The sequence below is a fragment of the Vombatus ursinus genome, unplaced genomic scaffold (genome assembly GCF_900497805.2).
Source record: "Vombatus ursinus unplaced genomic scaffold, bare-nosed wombat genome assembly UNPS02014768.1, whole genome shotgun sequence".
Taxonomy (NCBI): domain Eukaryota; kingdom Metazoa; phylum Chordata; class Mammalia; order Diprotodontia; family Vombatidae; genus Vombatus; species Vombatus ursinus.
The window spans coordinates 26456572-26470877 of NW_020954546.1; the positions used below are offsets into that span (position 1 = coordinate 26456572).

General features: G+C 49.5%; 1 protein-coding gene across 2 annotated transcripts in view; it reads right to left on the reverse strand.

Annotated features, from left to right (window-relative positions):
• Positions 1-14306, reverse strand: part of SUPT6H (SPT6 homolog, histone chaperone) — a 32799-nt gene that overhangs the window by 10965 nt on the left and 7528 nt on the right. Inside the window, exons 2-24 of one of the 2 annotated variants that reach the window (XM_027861651.1) lie at positions 12560-12702; positions 11781-11939; positions 11615-11685; positions 10979-11171; positions 10395-10479; positions 9676-9949; positions 9306-9407; positions 8809-8925; positions 8241-8330; positions 7924-8066; positions 7657-7808; positions 7440-7535; positions 7144-7273; positions 6729-6879; positions 6302-6456; positions 5887-6082; positions 5322-5461; positions 5107-5224; positions 3067-3143; positions 2608-2743; positions 2133-2270; positions 1871-2038; positions 1595-1722 (exon numbers count right to left, since the gene is read on the reverse strand). In XM_027861651.1, the coding sequence (XP_027717452.1) occupies positions 1595-1722; positions 1871-2038; positions 2133-2270; positions 2608-2743; positions 3067-3143; positions 5107-5224; positions 5322-5461; positions 5887-6082; positions 6302-6456; positions 6729-6879; positions 7144-7273; positions 7440-7535; positions 7657-7808; positions 7924-8066; positions 8241-8330; positions 8809-8925; positions 9306-9407; positions 9676-9949; positions 10395-10479; positions 10979-11171; positions 11615-11685; positions 11781-11939; positions 12560-12668 (3128 nt within the window). In that variant the 5' untranslated portion in view covers positions 12669-12702. Of the gene's footprint in view, positions 1-1594; positions 1723-1870; positions 2039-2132; positions 2271-2607; positions 2744-3066; positions 3144-5106; positions 5225-5321; positions 5462-5886; positions 6083-6301; positions 6457-6728; positions 6880-7143; positions 7274-7439; positions 7536-7656; positions 7809-7923; positions 8067-8240; positions 8331-8808; positions 8926-9305; positions 9408-9675; positions 9950-10394; positions 10480-10978; positions 11172-11614; positions 11689-11780; positions 11940-12559; positions 12703-14306 lie in introns of both variants that reach the window. The other variant, XM_027861650.1, reaches the window with a different exon arrangement.

Below are 14306 nucleotides of genomic sequence, written 5' to 3' on the forward strand. Positions count from 1 at the left end.
TCTTCCGGATCTATTTACTTATATTTTTTTTTTCAGAGAGATCTCTCATTTTAGGAGTGCAACTTATATTTGACCCAACATGAGGGGCGGTTTTCCTACTTTATTAATTTTGTGAATTCAAAATCTGGTGCAGTATGCTTAAGAAGGCTACTTTAATAATAGTGTGTTCTAATACACTTTATAAAAGAGTTCACCTGCAGTATTCTTTTCCACATATATGCATACTTTTAATGACAAGGAGCTTACTACTTTGCAAAGCAGTCTGTTCCATTCTTGTATGGCTCCAATTTTTGAAAAAATTATTATAATGTGAATTTCCACCCAGTGGTACTAGTTTGGTCCTCTAGAGTTACACAGAAGGTGTCTATTCCCTTTTCCACATGACAATACGTCTGGGCATTGGACAGTTTCTATTTTTATGGGAGATTAACATTGCTATTTATATTTGTTTCACACTGATCAGTTCTCCTTGGCTAGCCCCAAGATGGAGATCAAGCCGTCGCTCATACTCACACCGTACACGGGCCTCTATTTAGAGGAGGGATGACCATCTTTACTGTCTATACAACCTGTCCAGAACTATGCCTACGATAGGTCCTCCAAAAGAGGCCAGCAGATGAAGGTATGGCCAAGAAGTGAGCTGTGCTACCCCTCGCCCCTTTCTTCATAAATGATTTTAAGGCTCTCCTTCCATCCCAGCCTTAGGAGACTGAAGCCTGATCACTAGCTGGCTTGAAAGGAGGCGAGGGCAAGGTTCTACCCCCAGACCGCAGGCCTTGGCATAAAGGGCTGGGCGGCTCCAGGAGTGATTCTGTTAGTTCAGTTGTTTCAGTGATGACTGACTCTCTGTGACCCTATTCGAGAGGTTTTCTTGGCAAAGATACTGGAGTAGTTTGCCATTTCCTTTTCCAGCTCATTTTACAGATGAGAAAACTGAGGCCAACAGGGTTAAGTGATTTTCTGAGGGTTACACAGCTAGTAAGTGTCTGGGGCTGGATTTGAACTTACAAAGATGAGTCTTCCTGACTTCAGGCCCAGCACTCTAGTAAGCATTGGCAAATGAATGGCCATCAGATTTTTTGTACTCTGCCGAGTTCTGGGATTTCAAGGCCAAGTTTCTAATTGAAGCAGAGGCTAGGAGAAGGGAAATTTGGTGGTCAGGGTCAGGGTCATGGGGGTGGGGCAGTGGTAACAATTCTTGTTGGGATTCAAGATACCTTCCAGTTCCCAGGCCTAGCAAGTGCTGGCATGGGTGGAAGATGGATGAGAACTCTCTTAGCCAGGAAAAATCCCTGGAGTCTTTAGGATTATTCTTAAGACTTCCTCTAGATCTGGAATAGGAAATTCAGGCTATAGGGCCACACCCAGCCTCCTTGGAGAAGTACTTTCTGTAGTCCAGAGAGTACTATCTTCTCACATGTAGAAAAAAAGTCTTCTCCTATTTCCATTTCTGAATACTCCACTTAGAGCTAAACAATACAATTTAAACCAAAGGCCTCAATAGTTATGGCCCTCTAGGCTAGGGCCTCAAAGAAGAACATGGGAGAGTCTTTCCTTGGGGGGGGAAGAGGAATGGAAAGGTCAAGGCTGCTACCTGTCACCCAAAGAGGCTGTGTCTATCTTGAGGAAACCAGCACAGTTCATGAAGACCTTGGGCCCCATGTGGCACATGGTGACCAGCTGGGTCCGGCTCTCCAGGCGAGTGTTGTTCTGTTTCAGAATCTAGAGAAGGAGGAGGGAAGAAGAGTAACCTCGTGGCACCTCCCTCCCTCTTCTGCTTCTAAGATTCTGCCCACCAGGCTGTCCCACGAAACTAGAACCACTCTCATTTAGTCTACGGTGTTCTGAATAAGCCTGGCCCGGCCCTTACCTTGAGTAGATGGGTCCCTTTGCGTGGCCCCAAGCCACAGACATACTGGATCAAGGCCTGGCTGTAGGGGTGGGCAATTGCTCGGTTGACATCAACGCCAACCTCATTGACTCGATTGATGAACTCGCAGTACAGAGCATTGAGCAGCTCCTCCTTCACCACATGTTCCTAGAGGATGCCAGAGATAAGGTTACTAGATCGTCTTTGCTGGGTCTCTTTATACATACCCCCTCCCACAAAAACACCCGTTAAGTCTCGTTACCTGCAAAGGGTGGAACTTGAGACAAAGAATATCCTCATCTGTGCTGCACACCTGTGCAAACTCTATCAAGGGGTCCTGGATACGTCGGGCAAGAGACACTGCCTGCCTCAGGACCGGGGGGTAATCTCTGAACTCCGCCTGGAACCAAAGTCACGCAGTCAAGAGAGTATCCCAACTGAGCCCGAGCCTCCTTTCCTATCCCTAACAAAGAAGCAACAGGATATTTCTGGCTCAGGGAAGGTGCTTTCTTTCTTCTTCCAAAGCTCTTAGTTATCAATCCTGCTGGATTCCCAACCCTAACCTCGGCCATCGGAGAAGGGAGTGAGGATCAACAAGAAAGGAACTTCTGCTTGGGCCGGAAATGGACTGGATCAAGGGTTCGTGATGCCCTTTGCTTTCCTCCCGACTGTACCGAGGGTTCGGGAGGATGCTACCTGAGGGGCTCTGACGGACAATGGGCAGTAAAAGCTGTCACCTCAGACTTCTTGCTGTTCATATACAGGACGGCCAGTTCATTGTCTACCATCTCCACCCCGATGGACGACAGCTGCTGGCCTTGGTCAAGTTCGTGCACAATCCGCTTTACGTCTTCGATCATCATCTGAGCATCTCTGGAGGAACAGAGGGCGTGAATCAGGGACGTGCCCAGAGATATCTGACCCTGGGAAAAGTATCTATTGGATAGACTCTCTAACCAAGCTTCATGATCTGGTGAGCTCGGACTTCAAAGAGAGAACTGGGGAAAGCAGAGCTGTGGAAGATGAAAACAAAACAGGCCCCGAAGCCTGCTGGGTCACAGCCTCCTTAGCAGCAGCCTGGATCCCCTTTAACATCCCCTGGGTATTAAGATATAAGTGACGTAGCGGGTAGAGAGGGTTGCCCTAAAAAACACAAGAGTGCTTAGGCACCTGACCTACCTTCCTGGTGGGCCTACCTGTTCTCTCCTGCAATGGTTACCACGTGTGGTTTCTTGTTCAGAAGGAATTTCTTGAGCGTTTCAATGTCCTGAGCCTGGGGTGAAAGAAAGCTGGAGCTAAATGACCACTGGGGGATTCAGGCAACTTTCCTCCCCCTTACCCCCGCCAGGACTTCAAAAATGGATGGCACATCAGAGGTCCTGTAGTCCAAGCTTCCAACCAAGGCTGAAGACTTTTAGTGACACAGGAAGCTCAGTACTTAACAAGGTAGTCTTTCTGATTCTTGGCCAGTTCTTCGCAAAAAAATCTGGGGCAGCTAGGTGACACAATGGACAGAGTTCTGGCCTTGGGGTCAGGAGGACCCAAGTTCAAATCCGGCCTCAAACACATAACACTCACTAGCTGTGTGACCCTGGGCAAGTCACTTAACCCCAATTTCCTCACCCCCCCCAAATTTTCCTCTTGTGATACTACTTGTTTTTGTATAACAATCATTTCCCAATGTATCTCCAGCCCAAGCATGGGACAGCTGGTTCTCTACATTGTGCAGAAAGCTGCCTCCCATGTATCTCGTATTCTCTGTCCAGTTCTGTCCTCTAGAGTCGCACAGTCTAAGCCCTAGCCCCTGGTCACATAGCAGCCCCCTGAGAATCTGAGGGCAGCTTGGGAGGCCCCCTCAACTCCTCCTCAGGCTGAAAAGGCTTCCTCTCTCTGCTCCTCATCCAGCTGCACTCCACTCAGATTTAAGCCGTTTTCACAACAATACTAAGACGCCACCTATCAAAGTGTTCCTCCCTTTTCCAACCACATGCGTGAGGCTGGATTTTCTTCTTTCACTTCAACCAAAGCAATATAAAGCAGAAGCAGATAGGAGCATGCAGCTACCTTCTGTTAGGCCAGACATTAAGAGAGATTTGCAAATATATGCCACAAAACAATGCTACTCGACTCATTAAACACTATTTTGAAATATTTTTCATAAAAATGTTATGTACATTATAACATGTAATGGGTTTATTGTTATTTGTAAGTGAATTTACAAATATGTTAAAAATATTCCAGTTTTAATTCCTCATGTGGTAAACACCTACATATCTATAAACATGTAAACAAAAGTTCATGCTGAACTCTGGTGGGCTATAGCCCACAGCTCTCCAAAGGAATTTCTTGGCAAGAAATTCCCTCTGTTGGCCCATATTCACACAAAAGATGTTCTGAACCCAAATATGGGACCCTGGCATTCATATGCTTAATTTAATCTTGTTCGTTTCAAACTGCTGAGATTTCTTTTTTAAATTGTGACTGTCATCCAATACATTCCTTGGGGTAGCTTGTAGAACCTGAGTGTTTGTTTTTAAAAAGGGAATTAACATTTTTCTTTAGGAATAAAGATGAGCCAGCTTTTGTGGAGCTTAACAGTTTACAATCACTTCCCGCACAGCTCCCCGTATGGGGCATAGCGCCATCAACACCCCTCTCATTCTAGGGATAAGGAAACCAGGGGCCAGTGTCGTTAAAGCGGGATGTGCCCCAAGTCCTACAGTTCTTCTGAAACAGATCAAGAATTCAAACCCAGACATTCTCCAGAGCCAGCAGCATTCGCCCTGAGCCCCTGCTACCTTTGAACTCTTTTTCCAATCAAACTGGAGGATGTTATCAAGATAAAAGGAGAGGCTGTTGCAAACCAGTGAAATCTAATACTTCTCCTTAGAGAAACAAATGTTAAGAGGACTGAAGAGCTGGGGAGGGGAGGCCCAACGCCCTGAGGCCTTATGCATGATTTGAGTTGGACACCACTGTCGCTGCTTCAGGGACAAGATGACCTGGGGTGTTGCAAGCCCCAAGTCAACACCAGCCGTTTCCAAGAGTGTACAAGGATAAGGTTTGGCAACTGGCCAGAAATGGGTTTTTTTACAACTACTAACTTAAATGTCATCCGAAGCCCATGGAAACCATACTACCCCTGGGAAGAACTAGGGGCCCAAAGAACAGTATGAGGAACGAGAACACTAAGTACAGACCTGCAGGTAGGACCTTTCCCCAGGATCATCACTTACTTTTTTCTCCCGCTCTTCCTCCCTCCACGCAGTCCTCCTTTTGGTAAAGTGAGGCAGCCGTAGGAAATCTGTTACTTCTCCCTCTCCATTGACCAAGGCACAGAATACAGGGTGGTCTCTGGCAGAAAGAGGGGAGGCTCATGACCCCCTGCGGAGCATGAGGGGCTGCCTCAAAGGCACAGGAGGGAGCTGGGAAGCTGGGCAGGGGCGGGTACCTGGCAGAGGAGAAGGCAATGCCCAGGACTCGGATGCCTTTCCCTTGGTTCTCATCCATAAAGTCATCATCCTCTTCCACCTGCTGGTCAGGTCGGTAGGGGGCCACTTTCAGCCAGTTGTACAGTTTCCGGCTACAAGCCTGGGGGGAAAGAAGGCACCATGGCAGACTAGCAAGGACAGACCTGTGTGTGGTGCTGAACCCGGTGCTACAGATGGACACACCCCTCGATCTAAGAGGAGGAACGCTGCTGAAAACATAACGGCATACACAGATACAGAAAGCCATACAAATGCAAAACAATGAACAATCAGGCTGAGGAACACTGAGGCAGACCAGCAGGGGGAGTGCCGTTTACCTTCCCAGGCCCTGCTCTTCAATGAGGGGAGTCAGAAAAGGCCTCAGACAGTCTGGTTCAACCACTTCCTTCGAGAGATGAGGAAACGGTTTGCCAGATTCGCCCAGCTGTTCCTTGGCCCCAAAGCAAACTCACAAGACGTAGGAGCACATCCTGCTACTCCAGCAGAGCACGGCCAGTGAGAGCACAGCTGGCACGCCGCCCTCACCTTGATGACGAACTCTTTGGCCTCGGCCAGCAGCTTGTTCTTGAGCTCTTTGGCCATCTGCACGTAGAGGAACTGCTGCAGGGCCCGCTCGATGGCCAGAGTCCGCTGCCGGTTCCATTCCTGCACTTGGTGGCTGAACTCATCTCGGTAGTAGAACTGCTTGATCTCCTCAAAGTATGTCTGGTCGCTGCCATAACTGTAGGTTGAAAGGTGGGGCTTCAGTGGGACAAGTGAACTCCTAAGAGGGCTCTGTGGAGGCTGGGCTCAGCAGGGGGAGAGGGCCCAGGGAGCCGTGGCTCACTTCCCCCAGGACTGCCCCGCCCTGCCCCTTGGCAGAAGGGGATCCTCCTCGTCCCTTTGCTGAGCCTCTCTTGTCCCACCCCCACGGGTCTCCCCCACTCTGCCAACTACACACCCTTCAACTCCCTTCATGTCGATGCTGATATCAATGGTGAGCAGGCCTTCCTCTTCAGCCAGGCAGGTCTTGAGAAACTGGTCATCCCTAAGCTCTTTCACAGGCTTATTCTTCAGATATTTGAAAGAGTAGGCATAATGGGCCTCATCTACATCCTACATGGAACAGAGGGTGCTGTCAGACCTTTGAGGGTTTACTGGAGGCTCGGGAGAAATGTCCTTTTCATTTTTTCAGACCACAGCCTCAGACCTCCAATCATTACTATGCCAGCTGGCTTAGTTAAAACTAAAGTAAAGAGAGACCCTCTGTGCAGTACAAGCCCGTGCTGGTGGTCTCTTGACCACCGTCCTTGGGGCTGACATTGTTCAGGAAGCACACCTGCGATGCTCGGGATCCCAGCAACATTCAGGACTCCTGGCCTGCTCACCTTCTTGCCCTTCTTGGTCGGGGTGATGTTAACTTTAGCCCTCTCCTGGAAGGTCTGTCGAAGCACCTGCCGGACAAGGGGCTCCCGGGCAATCTGCAGGGCCACCATGTAGCGAGCACCTTCCAGCACTGCCTCTGGGGTAGGGAACTGACTGTGAGGAGACAGGGGAACAAGGAGACCCAGTTAGTGCCAGCGCCCTGAGGCACTGCCTGGCTGACCTCATAGATCTTAGCCTTGCCCATCACTCCATTTACAGACGAGGAACCTAGGGTTTGGAGATGCTGACTGATTTGCTTCAAGTCCTGAAGCCAAGTCTGGAATCCAGATCCCCGGTTCCAAAGTCAGTGTAGTTTTCACCATCCCACTAGTGTTCTTCCTACCCCTCAGACAGAGCCCCTTTCTCCTCTGTGCCCACCTGCACACATAGTCTTTTGCCAGCTCCAGGGGCTCAGCAGGGAACTGCTCTGTCTCATGCCGCTGATAGCTGTCCCGGAGATTCTCCCCAAACTGTTCTGGGGTGAGCCCAAACTTCTTGGCCAAGCCATCTAAAGAAAAGGGGGAGGACTAAGTGTGTAAGATATCACTAGACGAGAGAATCCATTGTGCTTCTTCAGAATCTGGCGGCGAGGTCCCTGAGCCAGAGAACCTTGCAGAAAGCAAAGACAGCCTGCTCTTGGGGCAGCAGTGTGAGGAGGAAGAGATGGTGCTAACCTAGGCCGGCGCTTTGGCAGATGGTGTACATGTCTCGGCGGGAGGCCTGCTTGAGCTCTGGGCCCTTCTGTTCATCCTCCACTTCTTCCCCTTCGCCTGTTGAGAGGAGACATTTCGGGTGTCAACGCTAGGCCCCTAAGCCCTGTTTATTGCTTCTGTGTCTGCAAAGAGGAGGACAGCCGATCCCATCCAGGGCCCTCCCGGGCCGGCGCCTCACCTTCCTCCTCATCTCCATCCTCACGGGTTCGCTTTAACTTTTTTCGGCTAGCCTTGGCAGCATTCTGCATCTTCGGGATGTCACGCCCGTAGTAGAGTAAGAAGTGGTTGTAGACATCCTTCAGCTCATCCATGGACTGCACATCTTTCAATCTGGAAGATATAAGAGCCAGAGAGGCATGTCCACGGGCTACAGCTGGGGTGTGGCCAGGGAGCGCTACAGGTGCCAGGGCTCCCAGCTCCTCGTCTGGGGATGGCAGCTGCATACCTCTCCATATCCGTGGTGTCCAACGCCCTGATGCCGTCAGCTAGGGGCTTGTCCGGGTCGGCGGATATCTGCTCATATTGATAGGCCTGCATCTTCTCAAAAAGCCGAGTCAGATTCTCTTTGCGGATCTTTAACTGCGTCCACTAAATGAGAAGAGGACAGGAGTCAGCACCCTACCTTCTATGGGGCTGCACACGCTTCGGAGCCTTGCTGCTCACTGAGGACCAGGCCACGGTGTGTCCAGCAGGGAAGTGGGGCCTTTTTCAGGCAGGGGGGCTCGTCCTGCATCTGCTCTTGGGGGAGATGTGCACAGGTACCTTTTCATCCCACTGCCACACCCTCCACAGGTCATTGATGTGCAGCTCAGGTTCCACATACTCCTTTCTGTAGAAGGCGATGAAAGGTACCTAGGGGAGCAAAAGGACAGCACAGGTCATCACGCCCAGGGCAGCTCTTGGGAGGCTGAGGGGGTCTGAGTGGGCTTGGATCTACCACACTGAAACTACCTTTGAATATTCTCTCCTCTGGGTAAAGGATAAGACATAGCCAGGACTGGCTTTGCTACTTACCACTAGCATCTTAAAATGAGAGTGATCTTCCTACCTGCCTCTGAGGTATGGGAAGCCAGGCCCTCCCTCCCCCTTCTTTTTTTTTTTGGTTTGTTTTTTAGGCAATTGGGGTTAAGTGACTTGCCCAGGGTCACACAGCTAATAAGTGTCAAGTGTTTGCTCTGAGGTCACATTTGAACTCAGGTCCTCCTGACTTCAGGGCCGGTGCTCTACCCACTGCACCACCTAGCTGCCCACCTAGCTGCCCCCCTTCCTCCCCACTTCTAATGTAGCTACTGGTCAGTAGGCCACAGGCTACCAGGACCCATGACAGTACCTCGAAATGCTGATTGCGGATGAAGCCCAGGGCCTCTTTGATCTTCTGGATAGTGCTGGGGCCTTTACGACTGAAGCTGCTGACCGGTTGCCCACGGTCCAGGTAATCGGAGCTTTCCTAGCATGGAAAAAATTGAAAACCAACAAATGATGGTCTTATTCTGGAGACAATCTGAGCTCACTTTCTGGAGGGAGGGCCCAGCCTACTGAATTTGTTTCAACAAAGTAGAACATATATAGCAGTTGATTAATGGGGGCTTCCAGATGATGACACACACTTGGCCCCTACTCCTTCCATCTAAAGATTTCAACAAAGTCTCTCCCAATCATTCAATTCCCTCCCTCCAATATTTCTCTCTCTCTCACACCCACCCACACCCACACATCCACACAAACACAGAGCCATCTGACCCTGACGTAGCTGGTTTATGCCAAAGCTCAAGGGGGAAGAGCTCTCAAACTTAGCCAGTCTTCCAGTTAGGCTTGGGATGCTGGTACCTGGAGTGAAATGGTTGGTGTGGCGAAGGCATTTCTATAGATCCAGTCAGCTTCTTCTTCTAGCTCATCATCTTCAGCTGCCTTGACAGGAATGGAGCGCAACTGGGAAAAGGAGATTAGTAGTGCTGCAATTGTGCTTACAGAACAGAGTGGGCACTCAGGAAGTGCTCAGTGATGAAAGGTAGGGTACTTATGACATCATGCTGAACTGAGATGGGCCGCCCACCGCTAAGAACTGGACCACCTCTCTCCATCCTGCTCTGCCTACTGCCCTGGGGAGACAGGGTCACCTGCCCACTCTGAATCGGATTCGAAGCAGGGGTGAGATGGAATCCCCCTCGTGGGATGGCAAAGGCTGAGCAGCGCTCACCTGGAACCTCTCTGGCAGATCGGTGGCACGGATCTCATTATCCTGGTCTGTCAGGTGGCTGCTCTCCAGCTCGCTGGGCTCGTACATCTCAAAGATGCTCCGACGGCTCACTCGCTTTTTGGCAGTCTTTTTGGGTCGCACGCGGATCTCGCCTTCGGCTTCATCATCCTCGTACTCGTACTCCTCCTCCAGCTCCTCATCGTACTCGTTGTACTTCTCGAACTCGTCATAGTCAAAGTCTACCCCAAAGATCTCCTGGGCCTCCTGCAGGGCCCTGTGAGCAAAGGAGGAAGCTCTGGTGAAAGGGAAGCAGTGCTGCTCTGTCACACCCCTCTACTGTGGTCTAAGGCTCCTAGGAAGCCGAGAAGCCTAGGAGGGGAAGGACAAACAAACGAGCCATGTCCGCTGGGGGAGAAGAGCTCAGCTGAGGTGTAGTTAGAGACAACAGTTTGCCTATCAAAGGATGGCTGATAATCCAGAGCCACCTGCCAAGGCCAGAACTTTATATGGACACAGGGGAAGTTCACAGTCTTTGCTACAGCCCTACAGGATTTTTCCTTCCCATTACTTAAAGCAAGGAGGCGGCCAGAGTAACAGCCGTCATTCTGGCCTGTGGTGGTAGCCAATAATCCCACCTTGCCAGAACACTGCCTGGCTGCCCATGTTCAATGACCGACTGCTTTCTCATCATCTTTTCCAAACTCCATGATATCACTCACGCATCTGTGTAGCCTGGAAGTTTTTTTCTCCATTTGGGCTTCTTCAGAGGCTGTCCATCATCATCCACGATGAAGTCGTCAATATCTGAGCACAGAAGAGAAGTGTGAGCCCTCTCCCCCGTTTGCACACCCAGTGTTTAGAGAAAGACCCCTTGAAGCTGGACAATCGCAACCTCCTAAGAAAACCATTTCACACACAAAAGAGCTCTGGCCCATCTGAGGCTTTGTAGGATCAACTGAAAAATGGAGCAAATCCCCATGAATTTCAAGAGAAGAGAGGATTTGGCAACATCCTAAAAAAACCTTGAAATCTCTATGCCATCTCCTGTCATCAGTGGCACAATTCTGGGGGGAACCCAAAGACGCTTATTTCATGGACACTTCAGAAAATTTTTTTTGGGTGACCCCAGCAGCAGGGAGTCTTGTAACAAGCACAAGTACCCAACAAATAGCCTCATCGTGAATAATATCTAGCCAGAACCCTAGCAGCCTGTCCTCCACTTCATTATTGCTGACCAGAAAAACAAGCCTCACCTGAAACCACCCCTTCAAAGGAACCAGATTCCTTGACTCATGCCACCTACCCGACTCTTCATCCTCTTCCTCCTCCTCCTCTGGTGCAGCCATGGGGGCCTCCACAGCCTCCTGTCCCTCTTCTCCTTCACCATCTTGAAAGATTTCCTCAGCAATGGCCTCTTTCTCATGCTCCTCTTTCCCATATTCTTCCTCCTCATCATCCTCATCATCTGACATCTTCCGCACACGCCTGAACTTTTGCTGAGGATGGAAGGGCCTCCATTGTTAAAGTGTGTTGGGTCTGGTATGAGGATTCTTCCCTTTATCCCTCCCTCCATTCATATACTAAGTGTGAGGGAGGAACACTGATCTGTCTGTGGCACCTCTCTTTTGCCCTTCCTGCCCGAGAGTCACGATTCATGGCACCAAGTGTCCAGAGTCCTCACTCTCGGCTTCTGAGACCTTTTTACCGACTGGGGCCTAGAACTGGGAAACTGAGGCCAGACCATCTTAGTGACCTATGTGGCTCTTTCCGTAGCTTGTGGCTTAACTGTGCCCCTGAGCTTAGCCTCTGCATTTGGTGTGCTAAGTACCTTTTCCTTCCTCTCTAACAGGAACAATTAATGGAGCTGGATGGGGGAATACTAATCATACTTCTGCTCTTCTTCTACCAATTCCAGGAATACGCCTGGTTTCCTACTCACCCGCTTGACTTTGACACCCAAGTTCTCTTCGATAAGGTCAAAGTCATCATCTTCCAGGCGGTCATCAAAAGCTGCTGAGAGAGAATGGCAGTGCTCCTGTCAAGGCTGGGCACCTCCCCTTTACGGCACACGCCCTCCCAGTCTCTGCCTTCGTCCCTCTACTTACTGCGCTTCCGCTTTTTGTGGCCCACATCATCCTCTGAGTCTCCAGAATCACTAGCCTCATCTTCCTCTTCTTCCTCCTCATCATCATCATCATTGATGAAGCCCTTCAAGTTCCCCTGTTCATCCTGGTCATCCAGGTTCTCCTCCTCCTCCTCTTCATCTGTAATAGATGCGGGTTACTCACCACGAGTAAAATAAATGTGTCTGTTACTTTACGGCTTGTCTGCAAGAGTAGGGACTTTGGAGGAAGAAAATGATCCCCGTGAAACAATGCTCCTCTTTTTGTTTCGTCAAAGAAAAGGGACAAAAACATCCTTGTTCCCTAATCATCAGGACTTAGAAATGGTCTTCTCATCATTGAGTCTACTCTTGTCCTAAGTGGGAGTAGCACTACCCAGGGCTCGAAATCATTCCAGCTCTTTAAAATTCCAAGGGAAGAGAAGGCACAACAGCCCTGATTACACAGGTGCCCCATCTAAATTGGCTTCTTTTCACAACCTTCTCACATCTTTACTACATAAGACAACTTGCTTTTAATTCAAAGCTTATGTCCCACCATTTTCCTCTTCCTCTGATAAAACCCACTTTCCCCTGACTTCCCCCAAAGCCCTCCTATGGTTCCAAGCTAGCCAGGTTTACTGGATTACGTTCTGCCTGGCTCTCCCAAAGGATCAATAGAAACACAGCTAGGTCTTTCACAAAAAAGAGAACAGCCTCTAAAATGGGCATCTTCTCTGCAATGACCTCTGTCTCAGGCACCTGATGCTGAGACTCACTCACCATCTTCTTCTTCTTCAACAAACTTCTTGGTGACCCGAGGCACCACCTCTCCCTCGTCGTTGTACTCTTCCTCTGATTCCTCCGCCTCGCTCTCCACAAAATCAGACATGGCTGCAGCTGCTCACGCAATGCTTGAAGGGGATCTGATGAAGACATGCAGGCTAAGAACCAGGGATTTTACCTTCCTGAGGGGTTCTTCAACTTGCTAAGAGGGTGAAAGCAGAACCCAAGGCTCCAGGGTCTTAGAAGCTGTTTTCAACCTTAGTCTCTCCCAAAATAAACTCTTCCCTGGGTGTAGACGAATTGCCAGGAACTCATTTAGATGGCCTGGCTCCCATTCCTCCTTCTTTCCTCTATTTTGGATTTCTTTCTCTATCCCCTTTCCTGCTCAGATAACCTTTACCGCTATCCTGCCATCTGTCCTCCAATTTCTTTAAGAATATGCCTCAGCATAACTTGGGTTATGGTATAAGGGACCTCAGCTCCCTCCTCTGTAAAATGATAGGGTTCAATGAGATCTCTCAACAGTTCCTTCAGGTTCAATCTCTGTAAAATGAGATGACTTGTCTGTTGTAATCTTAGCTCTCTCTCCTCCCCACAGGAGCCTTCTCCTTCAACAAGATTAGTCTTGTTAGTGTCCCCTGAGCATTTCATGCACGTGTGCCCCAAATCCCTTCTGACCTATGCAAGGCCTGCCTTCCACTGCAGTCTCCCCTCACCCCTGTACCCCACAATAATCTCTCTCTTCTGAATCTCCAAACCACTCACTGCCCTTTTCTCTTCTTCAGAAACACTGATCCAAGGCCTCCTATCCATAGTGTGCTTACTACACTAGGCCACTAGGAGGTACAGAGAAACATCATAGCCCTTGCTCCTCAGAAGCTGAAATGTTATAGAAGAGATAAGACATGAACACATAGAAGCAACAACAATTAAAACAGGCATAAAGTACTGAGAGCTCAGAAACAGGAAAGATTACCACAAATCTGAGAGGACAGATGAGATCAAAGAGGTGAAACTATGGGGCGAGTTGGGGCAGGGTTCACAGAAAAGGATGCAGGTGAACTGGACTTGAAAGGACAGACAAGGGTTTGTGTTTTTGTTTTTTTCCCCAACAACTGGAAAGGATGGGAGGCCATTCTAAGCACAGGGGAATAGGTGAGTATGTGAGGGGTGAGAGGTAGGAAGGTACAGGAAGTGTTCACTGCAGCTAGTGCCGAGGACAAATAGGAAGGTGTGCTTGTTTGCAGTTAGAGGAAGGTTTCCGAATGCCAAGCTAGGAGTCTGGGCTTTATTTGGCAGGGAATGGGAAGCTGTGGAAAGTTCTGAAGCATCAGAACTGCAGACAGATTGTGCACAAGAACAATTAATCGGGGGTGGGGGGGTGGGGGGGGTCAGGGAGGGAGGCAGCCTCACCTCCTATTATTGCCTAGCCTAGCTCCTGTCTCCCCAACTAGACCAAGAACAGCAGGGACAGTGTCTAATACTCCTTTGTATCACTCAGCACTAGCACAGTACTATTGACATAGGTGCTCAACAAATTCTTGCATTACAAACAAACAAATTCAGCCTTCTGTCCTTAATGTTATCATCACCAGGAAGCCCTGGGGCACCAAAGTAATATCCACTAGTTAACTGAGTAGTGGACTTTGATCTGTACCCATACTAGGTGGTCAAGGTAAGGGGCTTAACACACACACACACACACACACACACACACACACACACACACACACACACACACACA